Genomic DNA, 18,237 nt, shown 5'->3' with positions numbered 1-18,237 from the left:
GGTTTTTCATCTGTTCGGGATGTTTGTTTGCATGTTCCAGTGAATAAGTAATGATTGCATTACTTTTTCTTATAAAATTTAGTATTAACTCTCATTTTGTAGCTTATACAGGAGGCATTTGGTTGTTTGAAATTTCTTCCATGCAGTTCCCACAGACATTTACTGTAATATAGTTAACTGTGCCTCCCAGGGCGCTGCTGTTCTCAGCCCTGTTGGTAAGGCAGAGAGGATTTTGGTGCCCTGCACATCCTTGGTCATCGTGTCCTTTTATCCCTGTTCTGCTTTTTGGCTGTCAGTTCCATAGGTGAGGTAGTTGCAGCATTAAAAGCAGTCCCTGTGCTGCAGGGATCTGGGGCTGATCCCCTCTAGTCTCTTCAGTCATTGCTGTGTTTACTGAGCAAACCACCTAAGGTGAACCCCTGGCTAATTAAACGCCCTATATTGGTGGTGTCAGACTCATTTTCACCAGGGACCACATCAGCCTCGCAGTTGCCTTCAAAGGGCCAAGTGTAATTTTAGGACCGTATAAATGTAGGAGTAGTTATATCCAAGATGCTTATTTAAGTCACTCAGTAGGAGACTTCATTTTTTTTCTTGGATTATTATTTTTTTTTTTTAACTTAGTGACATTAATTGAAATGGAAGACATTTTTAGAGTTTTTATTGCTATTTGCCTCTTTGAGGCTGCACCCTGGTCTTATAAAAAGGGGTTCTTAATATGTAGTTCAGGTTTCTTACTCATGTTTGATTTTTATTTCAGAAATGATTGTACAGTCTGAATCTGGCTGAATGGTTATTTGTTGTTTAACTGAAAGGGATGGTTTGGATTATCTGGATGTTACAGTTCTCTGAATTAGCAGAAAGTGCTGGTGGCTAGAGGATTTTCAGTGAAGTACTGAGCAATACCACAATGGTAACAGCAGGAATTAAAACATCCATAATTACTATTATGCCATAATACAGTAATATGATAGGATAATATAGCTCAGGAAGGACTCAACCCATTGAGAAGTGTTCCTAGCTGTTGAAGTTCCTTTCTGGAACTTAAAAGGGGAGCTTGGTCTTGCTACCTTCCTTTACCGCAGAAAGAGAAAAGACAGCCTTTGAGGTAAACTAATGGGGGATTAGTGGCATCCAGGCTGAAGAAAAGTTGACGGAAGGAAATGCTTCTTTCTTCAACTCTTCACTCGTCCTGAAAATATAAAATTGCATCTCCTATACACTGTAGATGGCAGGGGTTTAAGTGTTCTCGAATGTTGATCCAGCTGCTGGGATTATTGTGGATGCTGCTGGAGCTCTTTGGCAAATAAGGGGATATTTTATTGGTATTAGACCTGAAAATTAATAATTTCTTTCAGAAAATTGGAGCAGATTGCCAAATGAGCCTTTTGGAATCCAAAATCCAATCATCTTAGCAAACGGCACAAACCTTTCTATTTCAGCCTAAAATTTTGTTTCAGCAGTCAGTAGTGCTCATGACATTAATCATGCTTCTGTTCCCATTTTAGTAAAGAAGCAAAATAGACATTTATTCTTCATAACATGAAGAAAGGGCCATGCCATGTAATCCGTTGGGAGCTTAGTGTTCCTAAACTCTTTTATTTGAAAAAGCAGATGAGTACTGTGGTGAGTGGCAGTACAAAGCTCTCATCTGAAGTGGTGAGAAGATCGGCGACATCAAACTAGCCGTGGCATGCACACGCAAATCTGCAGGACTGCTCCCAAGCAATTTAGCTGCGCCCTGTTTCTGTGTTTTTCTAATGCCGGCCCAGTGCGTTGCCCTACTCCACTCTTTCTAATCTGACCCTCTTGAAGCATCTTGGATGAGGGTGTTCACGCTTTGAGACTATGGTTGCAAGCTCTGACCAAAGCAGTGGTTAACAATTAAGCAAAGTCTTTTCAAATATGAAAGTCATTGGCATTGTCTCCTGGCATGCTGTTCCCAGTACAGCCTGGCCGGGTCATAGTGGCCATCCTGCTCCTTTCCACCTGTGTGGACACTAATGAAAGTGTTCGACTGGTACCACCTTTCTATTTCTGCCTTTTAAAGGTTTTCATGACTGTTTTGGTGGTGACCCAGGCCACAAATGAGAAAGAACTTCATTTTTGTCTACTGATCATACTCTGGAGGAGACTGAGGGGAGACCTCATGGCAGCTATGGCTTCCTCACAAGAGGAGGAGGAGGGACAGGCGCTGATCTCTTCTCTCTGGAGACCAACAACAGAACCCGAGGGAATGTCAGGAAGACGTGCCAGGGGAGGTTTAGGTTAGACATTAGGAAAAGGTTCTTCACCCAGAGGGTGGTGGACACTGGAACAGGCTCCCCAGGGAGGTGTCACAGCCCCAAGCCTGACAGTGTTCAAGAAGAGACTGGACAACACCCTCAGACACATGGTGTGAACTGTGGGGTTGTCACATGCATGGACAGGAGTTGGACTCAATGGTCTTTGTGCGTCCCTTCCAATTCAGGACATTCTATGATTCTGCTCCCCTTGGACAGCTGACTCTCCAGATCTGTCTCCCAGCCCCTCTGCCCTCATGGTCTCAGTTCAGAGGTCTCTTCTGCTCCCGGGGGGAAATCAGGTGTCTGGCCAAAACTGGGCTGCAGACACCTCACAGCCTGTGCAATGCTGGGATGCGGTGCCCCACAGCTGTGTTGGAGGGATGGGTGCCTTCTTTCAGGCAGCCTGGCTTCCCTCGCAAATTCAGGTCTGTCTGAGGACATACACAGTGGTGACATTTTGAACCCTAATATGTGATAGGAGTAAGTTAATTGTTTCAGCAAGTTCCCGGGGAAGGACAAGCAGACTCTGCTAAGGCTTCTTTTTCCTGGTTTCATCTGAGAAATTTCCATACAACAGTATCAATTTTTGGCAAACATGGCGGCTACCACCCTGAAGTGTGCTAGCCAGAAGCATTTCACTCCTCTTACCTTTCTTCCTCCTCCAAAATAATCCTGCTTCGTGAACCAAATTAGATACTTGGGGTTATTTGAAACTCCCCCATAATGATTCTGCATGGGAGTCTGGCAGTACCTGGAGAACTGAACTTAATGATTTTAAGGAACACTCTTAACGATTTTTCTCTTCCTGCTGAAGTGTTGAGGTAGTTTTGGCTTCAGAGCCCATCTGTGGCCAACTCCCTGGTCACTTGTATTTGGGAAGATCCTTCAGAGCTTGTTATTGTGACAAAAAATTGAATAGCTTGAGGTATCAAGGTGATTTCACTATTGTAAAATGCTTTTATTTTCTTGCTAAAGACCTATAGGTGTGTAGCTCCAATGCAAACCTCCAAAGGGCAAAAAAATTTAAACATAGACCTTTTTCAGATTGATTTGTATTACCTCTTCAATCTCTCAAATCCTTACGCATCTACACCATAGTATCAAAGCTGGGCAATCTAAAGTGAAATAGAGGTTTTTCTTGGGGGAACTGTAGGTATGAAGACATGCACCAATTGTTATTCAAGCTCCGGTAAACACTCTCATGCTGAAGAAACCTTTGTGGAAATACAAATGTAAATTTAATATGTTGAATAGGCTATTTTTATTTATTTGTGTATTTAAAAGTATTTACAATCTCTCTCTCTCTCTCTCTCTTTTGTCTCAAACAGAGATTCATCCTGCAGTGAAACCCAATGTAATCAGGTCAACACCAAGCCTTCAAAGTCCAAGTGCAAAACGACTGCTTGCACCCCCCAATCACTCTTCACTAAGTATTTTGGGAAAAAGAAACTACAGCCATCACAATGGTCTTGATGGTATGTGAAGGAATATAGAAAGAATATTCTTTAAGTCTCTGAATTGCAAAACTTTTTGTGGATCTGAGATGACATTAAATAAAGGGGTACAGGCAGACAGAAATGTAAGATACGGAAAGCATATTTATAACATTGATCCTTAATGCAGTGAATGGTGATGTTTATTCATTGAATATGGAAATAGTAATGCAATCTCTTACAAAAACTACGTTTACCATTTTTCATACTAATATTGGTAGAAAAACAAATTTGTGAAGGCAGAGATGCAGCAAATGCTTTATTTTGATTTATTGCATTGCATTTTTATTTTAAGAAATATTTTGCAGAGATATGCAAGACCATTTGAATCACTCTGTGTGAAATTACTTGATACAGAGATAAATTGCTAAATACTGGACCTGCTAGTTTACAGCCAATCTCTTTGCTAGTGTGTAAATTCTAAACACAGTTTAGTCCATATTCTCAACACTGTGATTGGTAATAGAGGGAAAATAGCTTGTGCTATCTTGGATCCCAAGACCAGTGTCACAGGGTCAGTTGAAACAATGAGCAGTCCTGGCACTACAGACTGATGGAAGGTGGGAGCTCCTTAGAAAAGCGACTGTCCCTGCATTTATACCACTGCAGAGGAGGTGGGAAAGGGTGTGTCACCGAAGTACAGGGGAGGCTCTTCCTGCACATGTGCAACACCAGAAGTGATGTTTAAACCTGATGTATGCAGCCACTTCATTACAGTATGGTACAAATGGAGAGCAGATACGAACCTGTGCAAAAAGCAAAAAAAAAAAAAAGGATGGAAATTTGTGGGTAAGGCTAACTTTTCTTAAATACTCTTTTATTTTGAGAAGTGACTCTGTACTACTGATTTTTTGAAAAATATGTTTTAAATGATTACCAAAAAGAAAGATTTTCAACTGGAACGGTGAACAGTTTTACCTTGTGTCCAAATAAGAGGAGAATCCAACAGGGTGTTATTTGTTTGCACATAAAAGAAATACCTGTGTTCCTGAACTCTCCTTTTGTGAGATGTAACTTCTGTAAACCATTAGTTTATTTGTTCTGTATTGGAATAAGGTTGTTGAGATTAGAAATCTGAAAGAAGTTAGGCTCTGAAATAGACTGTTTAGGACATGATCTCCATGAAAGCGGTGGCTGTTTTCATACTTCACAGAATAGGTTGAGGTAGAAATGAGGAGGACTCCCTTTTAGACAAGCTAACAGAAATAATATTCCAAATACAGGAAGGAAAACTCGATCTGTTATCCATCATCTTCTCATAATGGTTATGTTTCTCTGTCATTGCCAATGCTATTTGTATCTTGCAGTGAAAAGATCTGCTGTACAGTTAATAATGCCTACTTTGACAAAAGTGGACATTTAGTATCCAGAGAAGAGACGATGGTTTGGTCCTCTGCCTAGTGTGCAAACAGCCGCCGCACTGTAGGCAGATGACGTGCGTGGCAACACGAGCTGTTTGGTGGACCGAGATGGCAACCGTGTGACTCTTTACTTAGATAAAATGATGATGCTGTTGATCGGCATAGCCATAAATGCTGAATTTCCGTGGCAGCTTTTGAGCATGAAGTTCTGCAGGGATGGTCTGGTTGTTAATTGGTGGGAATGTAAACGAGTACTGGCCATTAGACTGCACTTCCCGCAGGAGCTTTGAGTGATGAACAACCTTCACCTGGAAATAACAATGGTGTTACATTTCTACTGCAGAGAGGGCTGTAGCAATAAGTTCAAGGGAAATATTGTTATTATAGTGTCCCTATAAGGAGGCATGCTTGGAAGTATTTATATTTTTGCTTCTATTTAGTATGTATATTCCAAGTGAAGAGTTTATAAAACCAGTCATTACCCACACTGATTAGTTTGTATCAAACAGTCAGCTAACTGTGTTAAGGCAATTTGCACAAAATAACATCTAATTTGAAAAATTAGCATTGAGAACTGGAAGTCATTGCTTTAGGAGATAACAATTTCTGCTTATCTAATTTCTGTGAAAACATAACCTTCTGCATATATCCTAAAGAACTGAAATCTGTATTTTGTTAGTGTAAAAATAGCTGTTTTAGTATTTAAAAGTGTCTATTTCAGTTCTTTTGCTAGGTCTTGTCTTTAATTAAAAGCCTGCAAAGTGTAAATAAAATGCAACGAAAAAGCAACAAACCAGTAGTAATGATACTCGACAGCATTAGATCCTCTGTTCCTTTTGACTTAAAAACTATTTCCTTTAATATTTACCATTTAAACCCTTCTCTGATTATTAGTAAATATCAAATACATTTTGGGGCTGTAATTTATCCAGCTTCTTTGCAGTACGCAGCAAAAACTCCGTGACCAGATCAGCTTGGGAGATGGTGGTTTCTGTGTAATTGCATGGACCACAGTGTGCTAGTTGCATAATGAAAGGTTTTGCCAACCTCTGGAGTTTTTTGTTACTATAAATGTACTAAAAAGCTCCTTTGGTTCCTAAATACTATTGATTGTTGCAGGGCTTATTGCATTTTGTCAATTAACGGTATCCAGAAAGCCAGCTATGCAGATGATCTATTCTGTCTTTCAATCAATGCTTTGATGACATGAACAAACAAAAAGGAGCACAGTGGGCTTATATTAAGTCTTGCTGTTTTTGTAATGTTATTTACATAGAAATGTCTGCATGTTCAGGTTTGTTTGTTTTTGTTTTTTTTTCAACAGTACTACAAATTTGTCATAAACAAGCCATATGAGTGTGTTAATTTAAGATATACAGTCATTTACAGCATTCAAGTAAATGTCACTGAGACTTGTATAAATATATGTTTAGACTGGCATATTTAAAGTCAGTCTTACTGCCTTGGTGAGTTGAGTGCCATATTTTGACAGAATTTGTTATTAACAAAATAATAATTATTGTCTCAGAAATAAAGCAGCATAGTAAAGAGATGGCACTTCCTTATGCCTGTCCAGGGAAGTGGGGGAGGATTTTGAGAAACATCATTAATATTTGGTTTAATGCTTTTAAGAGCATAAACAAGAACATTATTATTTCTTAGGGAGTTGTTATGTTGGTTTGAGTCTTGATTTTGGCCAATGCAGCACAAGTTCCCCTTTCATTTTTGCACAGATGAACAGTCTGTCATTTCTGAGTTCTGTTGCTCTTTATGGTGAATGATGAGGGAGCTCATTTATCTCTTCATAAATGGTGGGGTTTGTGCCCTGATATCTTGCTATTAACTGAGCCATTTGTCAGTCACTGGTGGCTGAGAGATGTAGTTGTATGCGTGAACCAGTGGGTAAGGCAGAGGCATAAATAAAATGGCACTGCTTATGCATTGTTTATTGCAACTGGACAGAGGGAAGATCTTGTAGTTGTTTGTGTCATTTGTTGCAGGAGGAAGACATTTTCTGAGTGGTCTTAGAAAAGTGGTTTACTTTTTTATTTTCAAACAACAGTAAATCTTGCATTCTGTAGGAGGAATGAAAAATGTCAGAAAGTTTGGGGTTTTTTTCAGTCTGGAAAAAAGTTGCAGTGCTTTAGGGAGTTTTTGTGTAATATGCATGCTGGTGCTTTAGCTATTCTGAGATACAGAATTTCCATCGTTGCTGAAAATAAGGTCAACACAAGATATTTAACTGGTTCTCAGCAGTGAAGACAGTCTCTTTCAAAGCAGAAAACTCTTGTCTTCAGAAAATCATGGCATTGCAGAATGTTACGTGTATCCAGGTTAAGACTGGAGTTGACGATGGGAAGATTTAGGTGTGACTGTAAAGTGCTTCATAGATTTTTTTTTAACCTGATCTTTTAATTACAGTGTCTGAAATTATTCTGAGCAATTATATTCATCTACAAGCCGCTTAACTGTGAGCAGCAGTACATCTAAGTAGTCAAGTTTCACATCAGGCTATTGTTTTGGCAGGGTGAGTAATGATAATTTTCCGTGTAATAGTTGGAAAGATCAGGTAGAGGTATTTTACATGAAAATAATCTCCTGTCAACTGGCAGGCATTTCCTTACTTTCACATGCATCATAACCAGAATATCCACAGGATGCCCAAGATATCAATGTCACTAATGAGCTACAGAAATCAGTCTGTGCCCGTTGATACCATTTCCAAGACTTGTGGCCAGAAATGAGGCAACAGGTTGTTCACATCTGGAAACTTCAGTCAACAGCCCTGACCCTCTTCTTCTCTTCCCCTGCCCAGACCTTTACTGCTGTATTTCAGGCCGAGGTGTTCTGATGCCTTCAAGAGGATTCTTTCAACGGTCAGATTTCTATAAGTGGCTGTATCTAAGGAGGAGACCGTTGTCCTAGGAATCTGCACATCTCTGGCACATCAAGATGAGAAAGTTGACATAAGCAACTGGCAAAGGGAGAAAGACCTCAAAAAATGTACCTTCTCTCATAGATGCTATTTTGGTCAACCCCTCTCTCTAGTTATGACTAATAGCATTGGCTATTGAGGAGATAAACAAGGAAGAAAGCCTTGTATTTCGCTCCTGTTTTCCTATGGGGAATTTGAAACTCCCCTTGGACAAACACATGAAAGTAAATGTAGCCTAACTGATAAGCAGGGAAGACAGGAGCCTTTCCTGCCCCAAATTTTTTTGAAACAGAGAAAACAATTGTAATATGTGCTTCCTGTAACCCTATATGAAAGTACATGTGAGTGAAGAAGTTTTCACTTTAGAATGGAATATCTCAGCAGAGGGAGTTGTTTTTTTTCCTCAAAGATGTCTGATCATTGTTGTCACAACACTATTTTTCAGTAGAGATGGAAATGTTCTACTGTGGTAGCAGGCTAGCAGCATGAACACATACCAGAAAACATCTGGCACTCCATTACTTTAAAAGCTAAACCTTAAATTTTCTCTTACATATTAATAAACTGTAAACCTACCTAGATTGTTATAAAACTTGTTTTACATACCAGTGATTTCCAATCGAAAGAGAAGAGATGAGGCATGTTAAACAAGCTATGGGAATCCACTTTTACTGTTTGTTCTATGCTGAAACATGAAGTATGATTAATATTGAATTGTTTATACTCACTCTTTCCAAACGTGAGAAATAAAAGTTATGTATTGTTCCACAGTTTTTCCTCTGACATTTACTTTGGGCATTCACATCCTTGGTATAGCCAGCAAATGTTTTGAAATATTTTGATACAGATCTTTTACTGAAATGTGTGCACTGATGTTGATGGAAATGTGAGCACGGAAAGCAGATCTTTCTGGGAAAACTGATGTTGTGTTACTGTTATCTACTGGAGAAGCAAAGGACTATGAAAAGGGTGTTTATGACTCTTAGTTTTATCCCAATATGTATTACTCAGAGTATTTATTCATGTCGTGATACGAAAAGCTTTATAGTAAGATCTTTGTTGTCTCTTTCTATATAAAGTTGTTAGCACTATTGTTGACCCTCAAGGAATGAACCTAACAACTCTTTTACCTTTGATTTTTCAACTTGCACATGAGTAGCCAATTTCTTTTGTCTTTAGTAGCAAACTAGAATGCTCTAAAGCTTGCATTTCTGTGGCCAGTATATCCACTTGTTTTTGCAAAACTACAAATGATGGTACTGGAGATGATGAACCAATGACAATTTCCAGAGCAACCAGATTATGTACCTGGAAAATTACACAGTCCCTAATTACCCCAGGGCGTACCGCTGACATTGTCAATCATTTATAGAAATGTTACTGCGTCTCATGTTTGCATGTCTCAAACCATTTTTTTTTCTGTTTAAATTTTTGAGTCATAAACCAATGTTCTTCCTTCAGTTAGTTACAGTGAGTCGATGATTTCCACCCTCCACAGTTTGTTTTTCATTCTTCTACCCACAGTAATGCAAGTGACATTGTGGCTTAACATGAAAAATAGTCAGCAAGGAAGAAAACATTGAAATCTGTGTTCTTTTTGTCCAAAAAATAGAAGAGAAATGTTTTTGCCCAGTATTTCTTAAAGTAGAGAAAATTATTTATTATCTTTTAATGATCAATGTGTGGTCATAATTTGCCTGCATTGAATTCACATTACAGTTATCTGCCAAGTATTTGAAGTTCTTTGATTAAAAATAAAAGAATGGCTTTCCATGCTGTCTGAAGTCTTCTGAAACTACAGAGTATTTTTTCAGTGGATAAAGGTAAGCAGTGTGACTTTTGTGTGATGGATTTGGTTACATGAGAACCTAGGAGGAGCAAAACCATTTCTGCAAACACATTTCCTTGAATTTCCTCTGAATAGCAACTGTTCCTAAACATGAACATAGCATATCGCTGTGTTGTGGGCTTTTAAAATATAGAAAATGGTTGCTTTTCTTTTGCAAAAGTGGAAAAAAAAAATCCATTCAATTGTAGTTCTCAGACCTGTTGCATCTTCTGAAATGCGAGTTATTTCCAAGGGTGGAAGTACCCTAGAAACTGAATAGGGGCTTTTTACTTTTTTTCCTTTCTTTCAAAAATGTATCTTTGGACTTAAAAGGCTGCTTTGCATACATTTTTTTCAGGAAAAAACCACAAATCTAGAATTGCAATCATACTTTGACGCGCCACTTTGAGTGGGCCAGACATCACTACCGCTTTGTTGTACTAAGGAAACAAATGCTTATGAAAATATTATAGCATTTTATCTTTGTATTCACCAGTGTAAACACATGCTTCTGATAAGTCTGATAACAGCAGGGGTTAGAGCGAGAGAGATGTGTGGGATTTCATATGGAGGAAAGAGCACTTCATGCTGAATGGCCCTATTTTTGCTGCTGAATCAGTGTATCTTTTTTTTCAGATACAGGTAGTGCATAGACATGAAGTTGCAGCAGCACTGGCTTTTCTAATTAGCGGAATAAATCAGCTCTTAAAACAGCAAACAATAAGAACAACACTATAATTAAGTTAGCATTTAAAACACAATACCAGAGCCTAATTCCTGAAATCACTACTTTCCCCTGGTAATATTTTAAAGAATTAAAGTTACAGAAAGAGAATCCTGTCTGTTGGGTAACAGGATTAGCAGCGTATTACCTCATGAATTACGTGGTCTGGATTTGGGATCTGGAGTTGATACTTGAAGTGCTTCTGTGTGTGATTACTGTCAAGTAGGTTTATTATTTTTTGGAAGCTGTGATTGCAGAGCAATAGTTCTTAATTTTAGTATGTAATGCAATAGGGGAAGCACCTTCAGAATCTGCTTAGGCAGTATAACTGGAAAGATGTTGCAGCTGGGAAAAATGCTTCATGCTCATTTTGTACTATTTTGTGCTTTTTGCTCTTTTTATCTGTATGTTGTTTCTCCAGTGTTTCACATTTCTGTTTTGGAAGATCAAGGGTCTTCCTCAAATCAAGTCAAACTCAGTATGATTATAAGATAGAGATATATTTTATATATATCTATGTATATGATTTTTTTTAATGATACTTTTGAAGTAACATCTAATGTCACTAGTCCTAGTGCTACAAACTGTGTGTATATATATATATTCATAACCCAAGTGGAAAAGAAATAATGATAGTCTTCCTTTCCCAGCTTATTTAATAAGATGCTCCATCCTGAGTGAAAAGGTTCTTTATACTCTTATGCACCATGATAAGCTGAGAATGTTACTAGCATTAAACACCTCTGCTATTGACTGTCTGACTTTATTTTCCACGTGTCTAAATGACATTATCTTGAAGCATATTTATATCTGGAAGCATATTTAGAAAACAGCACCTTTCACCCACTGGTATTGCTGGTGGCTCCATTAATATAAAAGAGAAATATGAATATCAGATAACTAAATTTCCAATCAGCAGGCTGATTAAATAATAGTATGTATAAACACAACACATGAACAGCTGGAAAAGGACTGGAGTGTTATTAAGGATGTGGTTTCTGTCCTAACTTGAAGAACCCTGAAGGTAAAAAAGAAATTAATATGTTGCTTGGGGATAATATGTAAACTCGAAATAATTCTGTAGTTGGAACCATGCTTTAGCAGTGGACTTTTTCTGATTTAACCTTAAATCGTTTTACAGTGGGAAATCTTATAGTCTTCTAGTGCCCGTAAACAGGGAGAAACACTTGATTGGTCAGTATGGTTGATAAAGCAACTTTTAATGTGACAAAATTTCTTTTTATGACCTGCTCATTTCTTTTTGAATTCAAAAAAACATGTTGTAGAAAGAGCATACAAGCATCCTAGGCTGCCATTGGTCTATCAATTTCTTCACAATAATAAATTTCTGCACATCTTGGCAGTACTGAAGTTGCATTTACTTTGATTTACCTGCATCACATCACCAAGACCTGTTGTTAGTGATGTTGTCTGACCAATTCTGCCTAAAGTGGAGTAATCTGCATCACTGTTGCTTCATCAGCCATAAGGGGAGAATCATTCTGTATCCTGGAGTTTCCTTTCTACTGAAGAAGTGCAGGTTATTGCCATGCACAAAATCGTTTGCCTGCAAGAACTCATTTATAAACCAAGTGTCCACTGGTGCCCGTTTCACTGAAATTCGAGCCCGATTATTTAAATCTAAGTCATTCTAAAACTGAAAGTTCAAAGTTTTGACGTTTGTGGTTTAACTAAGCTCTGTTGACCTCAAGCTGCCACTGCAGGTTGCATGGGTGTGTGGACCTTTTGTAAAACACACACTTTTGAATGCTGTGTGACTGCCTTTATAATTGAAAACACACCTTTCTTCCTTAGTTGCCTTAATTAAAAGCAAAGTTTTCCACAGAATTGGCTGTTGTGTGTTCATGCATAAACATTGGTCAGAATCCTGCCAATTCAGGGTGTAATTATTTTCTGGAAGAAATCAGTGTCTCCTCAATTCTAAAACCTGAATATTTGGGTATCAGAGTATGTAAGAGTTTAAACTGAGTAACAATGATTCTTTAATTAGCAGCCTCTGCTAGATCCTAGAATCTTTTGGCTATGTCTACTTATTAAACTGTTCTTTCTTTAGCTTTTTATTTATGCATATTTATGCATTTATTTAACAACTTTAAATACAACTGTGAGTGAAGTTGACTGATACCTGATTTATCATATAGGAGAGAATAATTAAGATTTCAGGTTGTTATGCTTCTCAATATACTCTGTCAATTTCAAACTGAGAATCAATCTCAAAATTTCTCAGAAGAGGGATTGTCTAATTTTATAAAGCTTTTTCAAATGGGAATAGTAATGGAATTATGCAGATACTATTTGTATTTTTTTCTGCAGAGCTAATCCTCCATGTTAAATGATGCCATATGTTAAAAGCAAAATGACTTCTTGAAACATGAATTATGAATTAGTTCCATTTTTGTATTTTCTTGCAGAAGAGGATAATTAAGCAAAGGGAGCGAGTGCAGTTAACAGCATACTATAGTGTGCCATATATTTTCAGGACTAGTGATGTTTCTCATGCTCATTTCCTGAGAAATCTTTCCCATCTCTGCATTTCTGATACATTTGTTGTGGTACCTGAACAGCAGCATCTTAACCTTCAGGCTGAGCATCAGAAAATAGGGCTTTTATGGATAAATGCAATACTCTAATACACTGTGGTTCTTTTGTTTTCCAGAATCATCCAGCCATACAACAAGAACAATAATGGTAAGTACAGAAGAGATCACAGGTCTTGATCTATCTATAGATATGATTTTTTTGCTTTGAAAATGAAGCTTAAGAAGTACAAGCGCTGTCAGTTTGAATAGGTGAAAAATCAAGTTACAATTCTGTGTGTTATATGTTTAAGTGATTTTTGATTATTTCGAATCAGTGCTGAAAAAATCTCAAGCATTGTATGTGTATCATGTGTGCCAAACCACGTTTAAAGTTCAGAATAGCTGAGTAATTTCTTGCATCGCGTTCCTGTGTGGTTGGTTTGTTACTTTACCTTGAAAGTTCAGGTTCCAGAAACAGAGAAATGTTTAAATGGACAGATATATCTCCGAAAATGAGATTAAAAAGTTTTATGTATAAAAATGTCATGGACTTAATGTCCATCTTGGGTTTTTATAGCATGAGAAATTTTATTAGTCTCTTTCTGTTTCGAACTCTTAATAAAAGTTAGACAAGGACTGAAAAAAATTCACGTAGATAAAATGTTTCTCTGACTGGGAATGATTCATGACTATCCTGTAGATATTTGGAGGAAAGGCTATTCACTTTTGGAAGATGAGCAATTCTTGAGGCAAGTTTTGAAATTTTAGAATAGAACCCGCCAAAAAATGATGTGAGCTTGTTATTTTTCATTCCTACAGGTTTCAGGCTGTCCCTTCAGGTTTATTATCTCTTCTGTATGTAGAGCGTTTGTGTAAATTCCCACACAGATAATTGATTCCACAGGGGACAAAGGGTAAATTTAGTTCATTGCCTTTGACATCGATTGTCATTAATAGTCCAGTGCAAATGAAAAATAAAGATGGACTACAGATCACAACATTTCAAAATAGTAGAGATATGTCTGGCAAAAGTGATGTTTTCTACTGGATGTGATAAAATTTTTCTTTGTCATGAATTTGGTTTACATAGACCTATTTCAAAATAAGATGCTTAGAGTTATTTGACTGTATTCCTCTGCTATAAAATTTTGAAAAGAATTGAAAATTTTTTCAGTATTTCTTTCCAGTTCTGCATGGGTGTCAGGAAATGAGCTCAAGATTAATGTTGAAGTTGGTGAAAAATTACCCTTCATTTCCCTGTATGTTTTTTCCTATTAATTTTATTCTGAAGATAAGACATTTTTTCAGTCTCTCTTTTCCATTAATATATCAGAACAGCTCTACAAACTGACCCAAAGAAATGGGGATTTTACCTCTATAAATTTCTCCTCACACCAAAACATGGCCAAACTTTAAGCAAAGGTTTTAAATCATTTGAGTTCTCGACGTTCCTGTGTTGTGAACCTCTGCAGACCTCTCTGCTGACAACTCAGGCTGCTCAGACTGATGTTCTGCAGTCAAAGGAATGTGCAGTAATTGTCCATTGCACTTAAATAAAGTACAATTAAAAACAAGTTTTCTCTTCAGACAGTGTGAAAAGGTTATAGCAATATTCACTGCAATTAAACATAACTGAATGTGCCATGGAAAATTTCTTACCCTCTAATGAGTAGGCAGAATATGTCAATCAAACCAGAAAATATACTATTCAGTGCATTAGGAACAGTGTGAGATTATCTATTCAATACAGACATAGTAAAGCAATACTGCTGAGATCAGTTTTTCAATGACTACTGCAATAAATAATTACTCTGAAATAAAGTCCCCTTTATCTGGCTGATTATGGTTAATATTATAACAGATAAAAAGTTAAAGCGTCTTCAGTCAATCAGGATGTGAGAGATATAGCACTAAATCTATATACTGCCTCAGATCCTGTAGTGTGAAAAAGCTTTTGTCTTACCAAGGCAAAATACTTGAAGTTGCATTTGTAGGTGGTGAAATAACATAAGGCATTAAATGTAATCCTGTCTCCAAAGATTCAGATTTATGTTAAAATCAAAACCAATGAGGAATATAGTGTACTTTCCTAAGGAAAAAAGTGCTGCAGTTTGAGAACATTACAAGAATTCTTCTTTGGTATTTAAATACAATGGTGCTTCCCAATTTTTTGTTTCAGATATCTATTCATAAAACCAAAAAACTAGAAAATGTTTTAAGGGTCTCTGTGAGGGGAGGGCAAGGGACGGGATCCTCTGTGTTAACCACAAAATACATTTCCTCTTGTTCTGTGGATAGATGCCTAGATTAGTCATTCATTACCAATTTACCCATTTAGAGAAATAAATATTTGCTTCAAAATGCTACTTTTAAAAACATGGTTTATTCAGACATTGTATAGCTTGTGTGTGACTTCTATGAAACACAGAACCTATGAACATTGTAGTATTTTAGCCAAGATGCTTTGGAAAGTCAACTATTGGGATTTTGTTGGTTTGGGGTTTTTTTTTGTTTGTTTGTTTTGGGTTTGTGTGTGTGTGTGTGTGTGTGTGTGGGTTGTGTGGGTTTTTTTATGTTGCACAGAAAAGTCAGTGGCTTGGATTTCAGTATTCGATCTATTCTATGTGTTTTGTGACAGGTTTAATAGCAAATCTGGAGATTCGAAAGTAATACTTGTGTTGTCTATTTGGTTTATTTCTTGCCTATGATCTATTGTTTGAATTTTTTTTTTTTTTCCAATAGCCTTCAGGTTTCTTAAGTGAAATTCTGTACCCAAAATGAATGTGTGCCTGCATGCAAATATCCACATTGGTGACTGCATGCTGTGAGGAGACTCTGTTTTGTAATTTTTGCATTCATTTCAAATCTCTATGAATAAGTAAACTAAACCAGTCCCAAGCTTTGACGCTTATTAGAGATATAATGCTAATGCCTTTACAAATAAAAACACTTCAGGTATGACAGAACATAATCAATACCCAATTTAACTTAACTAGTTCTACACTTGTTTTACACCATTTCCTGTACAATTTGGTCAAGGCAAAATATATTTAAACAATGAATATGGATTATTACCAACCCTCTGCGTATGTCTGATTTCTTCTAGTGATTTCTCCTCCCTCCACCCCATGTAGTAGCTTGCTTTGCTTGGCTTGATTTATTTTAAGATGCAACAAAAATTTTAAAAATGCTAATTTAGGGCAGCAGGGATTTTTTTTGTTTTTGAAAGGATGGGCAAAACATAAGAGATCGTAAATTCAAGTCCACTTAGGAATTTATGATAATCCAGTTAAACATTCTTTCAGCCGCAGTATAAACAGTCATCATGAACTTCTACACTTGCAATGCCTTTTGGTGTTATGTATTTATTTCAAAGCTGGATGGCTTTTCAGAATCTTCAGTGGCTCTCAGTGAATAAATGTTTGGCCACTTATATGCCAGTAAAAGTTGAGAAACTTATAGACAGGAACCTCAACTGTGATTTGAGATCAGAGTCCCACTTCTGAATTTGAACAAGATTGCTCTCTTGAATTTACAACATGCATCTTAATGTCCTTGTGCTGGAAGTTCTTCGGGGAGTTGGGGAGGATAGGAGATTTACCCTCCATAATAATGATGCACTTTAAGGTGTTTGTGGGGTATCTTTGTAGGTGTCTTTGGACTAGTACCAAAACTTTGTTGGGTTGGTAGCTGCTGCTATGGGACATATCACATGCCTAGTGATTCTACACAGCTAATTCCTCTGTTGCCCAAATACAGCACAGCCTTAAGTCTAGTGCACCTTATATTGAAAGACCTGGATTTACTTACGGTTAAGCAACTGATTGAATTAGTAACCCTGTGCTGCTGCTTCCAGAAGATTTGAGAGGGAGAAACACATTCTTATGTAGTTTCTCCATGAAAGGGACTATTGCATTGATTGAATATTGGAGGTGTCTCAGTTGTCCACTGGGAAAGGAGTGTGTGTGCAGATGGGAAATCCATGCCCCTGCCAGGTAAGTTTTGATGAGCAGCACTTGCAAACAGCTTTCAAAAACTGAGCTGTGTACCAGCCTGTGAGAGCAGTACCTGAAGATGGTGTCCCAAGATGAGTGTTTTACCAGGGGACAGGTGAAGCTATGAAGGCGTTATGACAAATGGTCTTCCCATAAACTGCTCCTTGTTGAAGACCTTGCAAAGATTGCCTTTGGTCTCAGAGATCTCTGAGGGTGTGTTCAAGCTGTGGCATAGAGACCTCCTGCTTGACAGGTGAAACTCTTCCCAGAGCTAACTCTGTGCTGAATTAAATATTTGTGTTCTTTGTTGGATGTAACATTGCCCAGATCAGAGCTCCCTTCTCCTGGCGAGGTGTTTCTTTCAGGTTCACTCCAATATAGGTTTTCTCATGATGTCTTTTGGGCGTGGAACAATTTTGTCCTAGAGATACGAGAGATCTCAGTGAATACCCAGGTTGAGATGAGGAGAAACTTGGGGAGGGAGTCACTCAGCGCAGAGAAGGATTTGTCAACACAGAGTTAGCAAACCCTGGGTAGAGCTCCTGCTGCTCAGGTGCTGTTCTGTGATCTCCTGCTGGTGTGTGGACTCTTAATACCAGTGGTTTCATTGCAGAATCACAGCACAGCGTATTAGTGATGCACACAGTCAAAATGCCAGCTGCTAATGGCACACGGCAGTGTTGCGATGGAATTACTGGAGCTTTCTGCATGAAGGGCTTCTGTGGTAGTACAGGTAGTATTCCTGGGGCTTTCATAACCTTTCTAGCATAGCTATGTGCTAGAGGGGGAAAATTTAAAATAATAATAATGATTAAACAAAAAATGTAAGAAGTATTATGTCTGAATGTTCATGTTGCTCTTGGTGTTGATATTAGTATTACAGTGTCATTGAATGCTCATATTCATACACAGTGGCAAATATATATTTTGAGAGGAACTAATGAGCTGATTTTCTACTCAAGAACTTCAGTTGTTTTGATTAACTAGAAATTAAAGATAATGCAGTCCCTAGCACAGACTGGAGAACAATGATCTTATTTTCTCTTGTCCTTAAGTGAAATGTAATTAATATTTTC

At 37.6% G+C, this 18,237-nt stretch overlaps 1 protein-coding gene across 5 annotated transcripts in view; it reads left to right on the top strand.

The window, feature by feature from the left end:
- The window catches only part of MTA3 (metastasis associated 1 family member 3), a 133,461-nt gene that overhangs the window by 90,504 nt on the left and 24,720 nt on the right, over positions 1–18,237 (top strand). For all 5 annotated transcript variants that reach the window (XM_065058321.1, XM_065058324.1, XM_065058325.1 and 2 more), the window contains 2 exons: positions 3,614–3,760; positions 13,304–13,335. In XM_065058321.1, coding sequence (XP_064914393.1) covers positions 3,614–3,760; positions 13,304–13,335 — 179 coding nt within the window. The remainder of the gene's footprint in view (positions 1–3,613; positions 3,761–13,303; positions 13,336–18,237) is intronic.

The sequence above is a fragment of the Columba livia genome, chromosome 3 (genome assembly GCF_036013475.1).
Source record: "Columba livia isolate bColLiv1 breed racing homer chromosome 3, bColLiv1.pat.W.v2, whole genome shotgun sequence".
In the NCBI taxonomy this organism is placed as follows: domain Eukaryota; kingdom Metazoa; phylum Chordata; class Aves; order Columbiformes; family Columbidae; genus Columba; species Columba livia.
The sequence above is the reverse complement of the archived record's forward strand: the minus strand, read 5'-3'. Positions and strand labels throughout refer to the sequence as shown.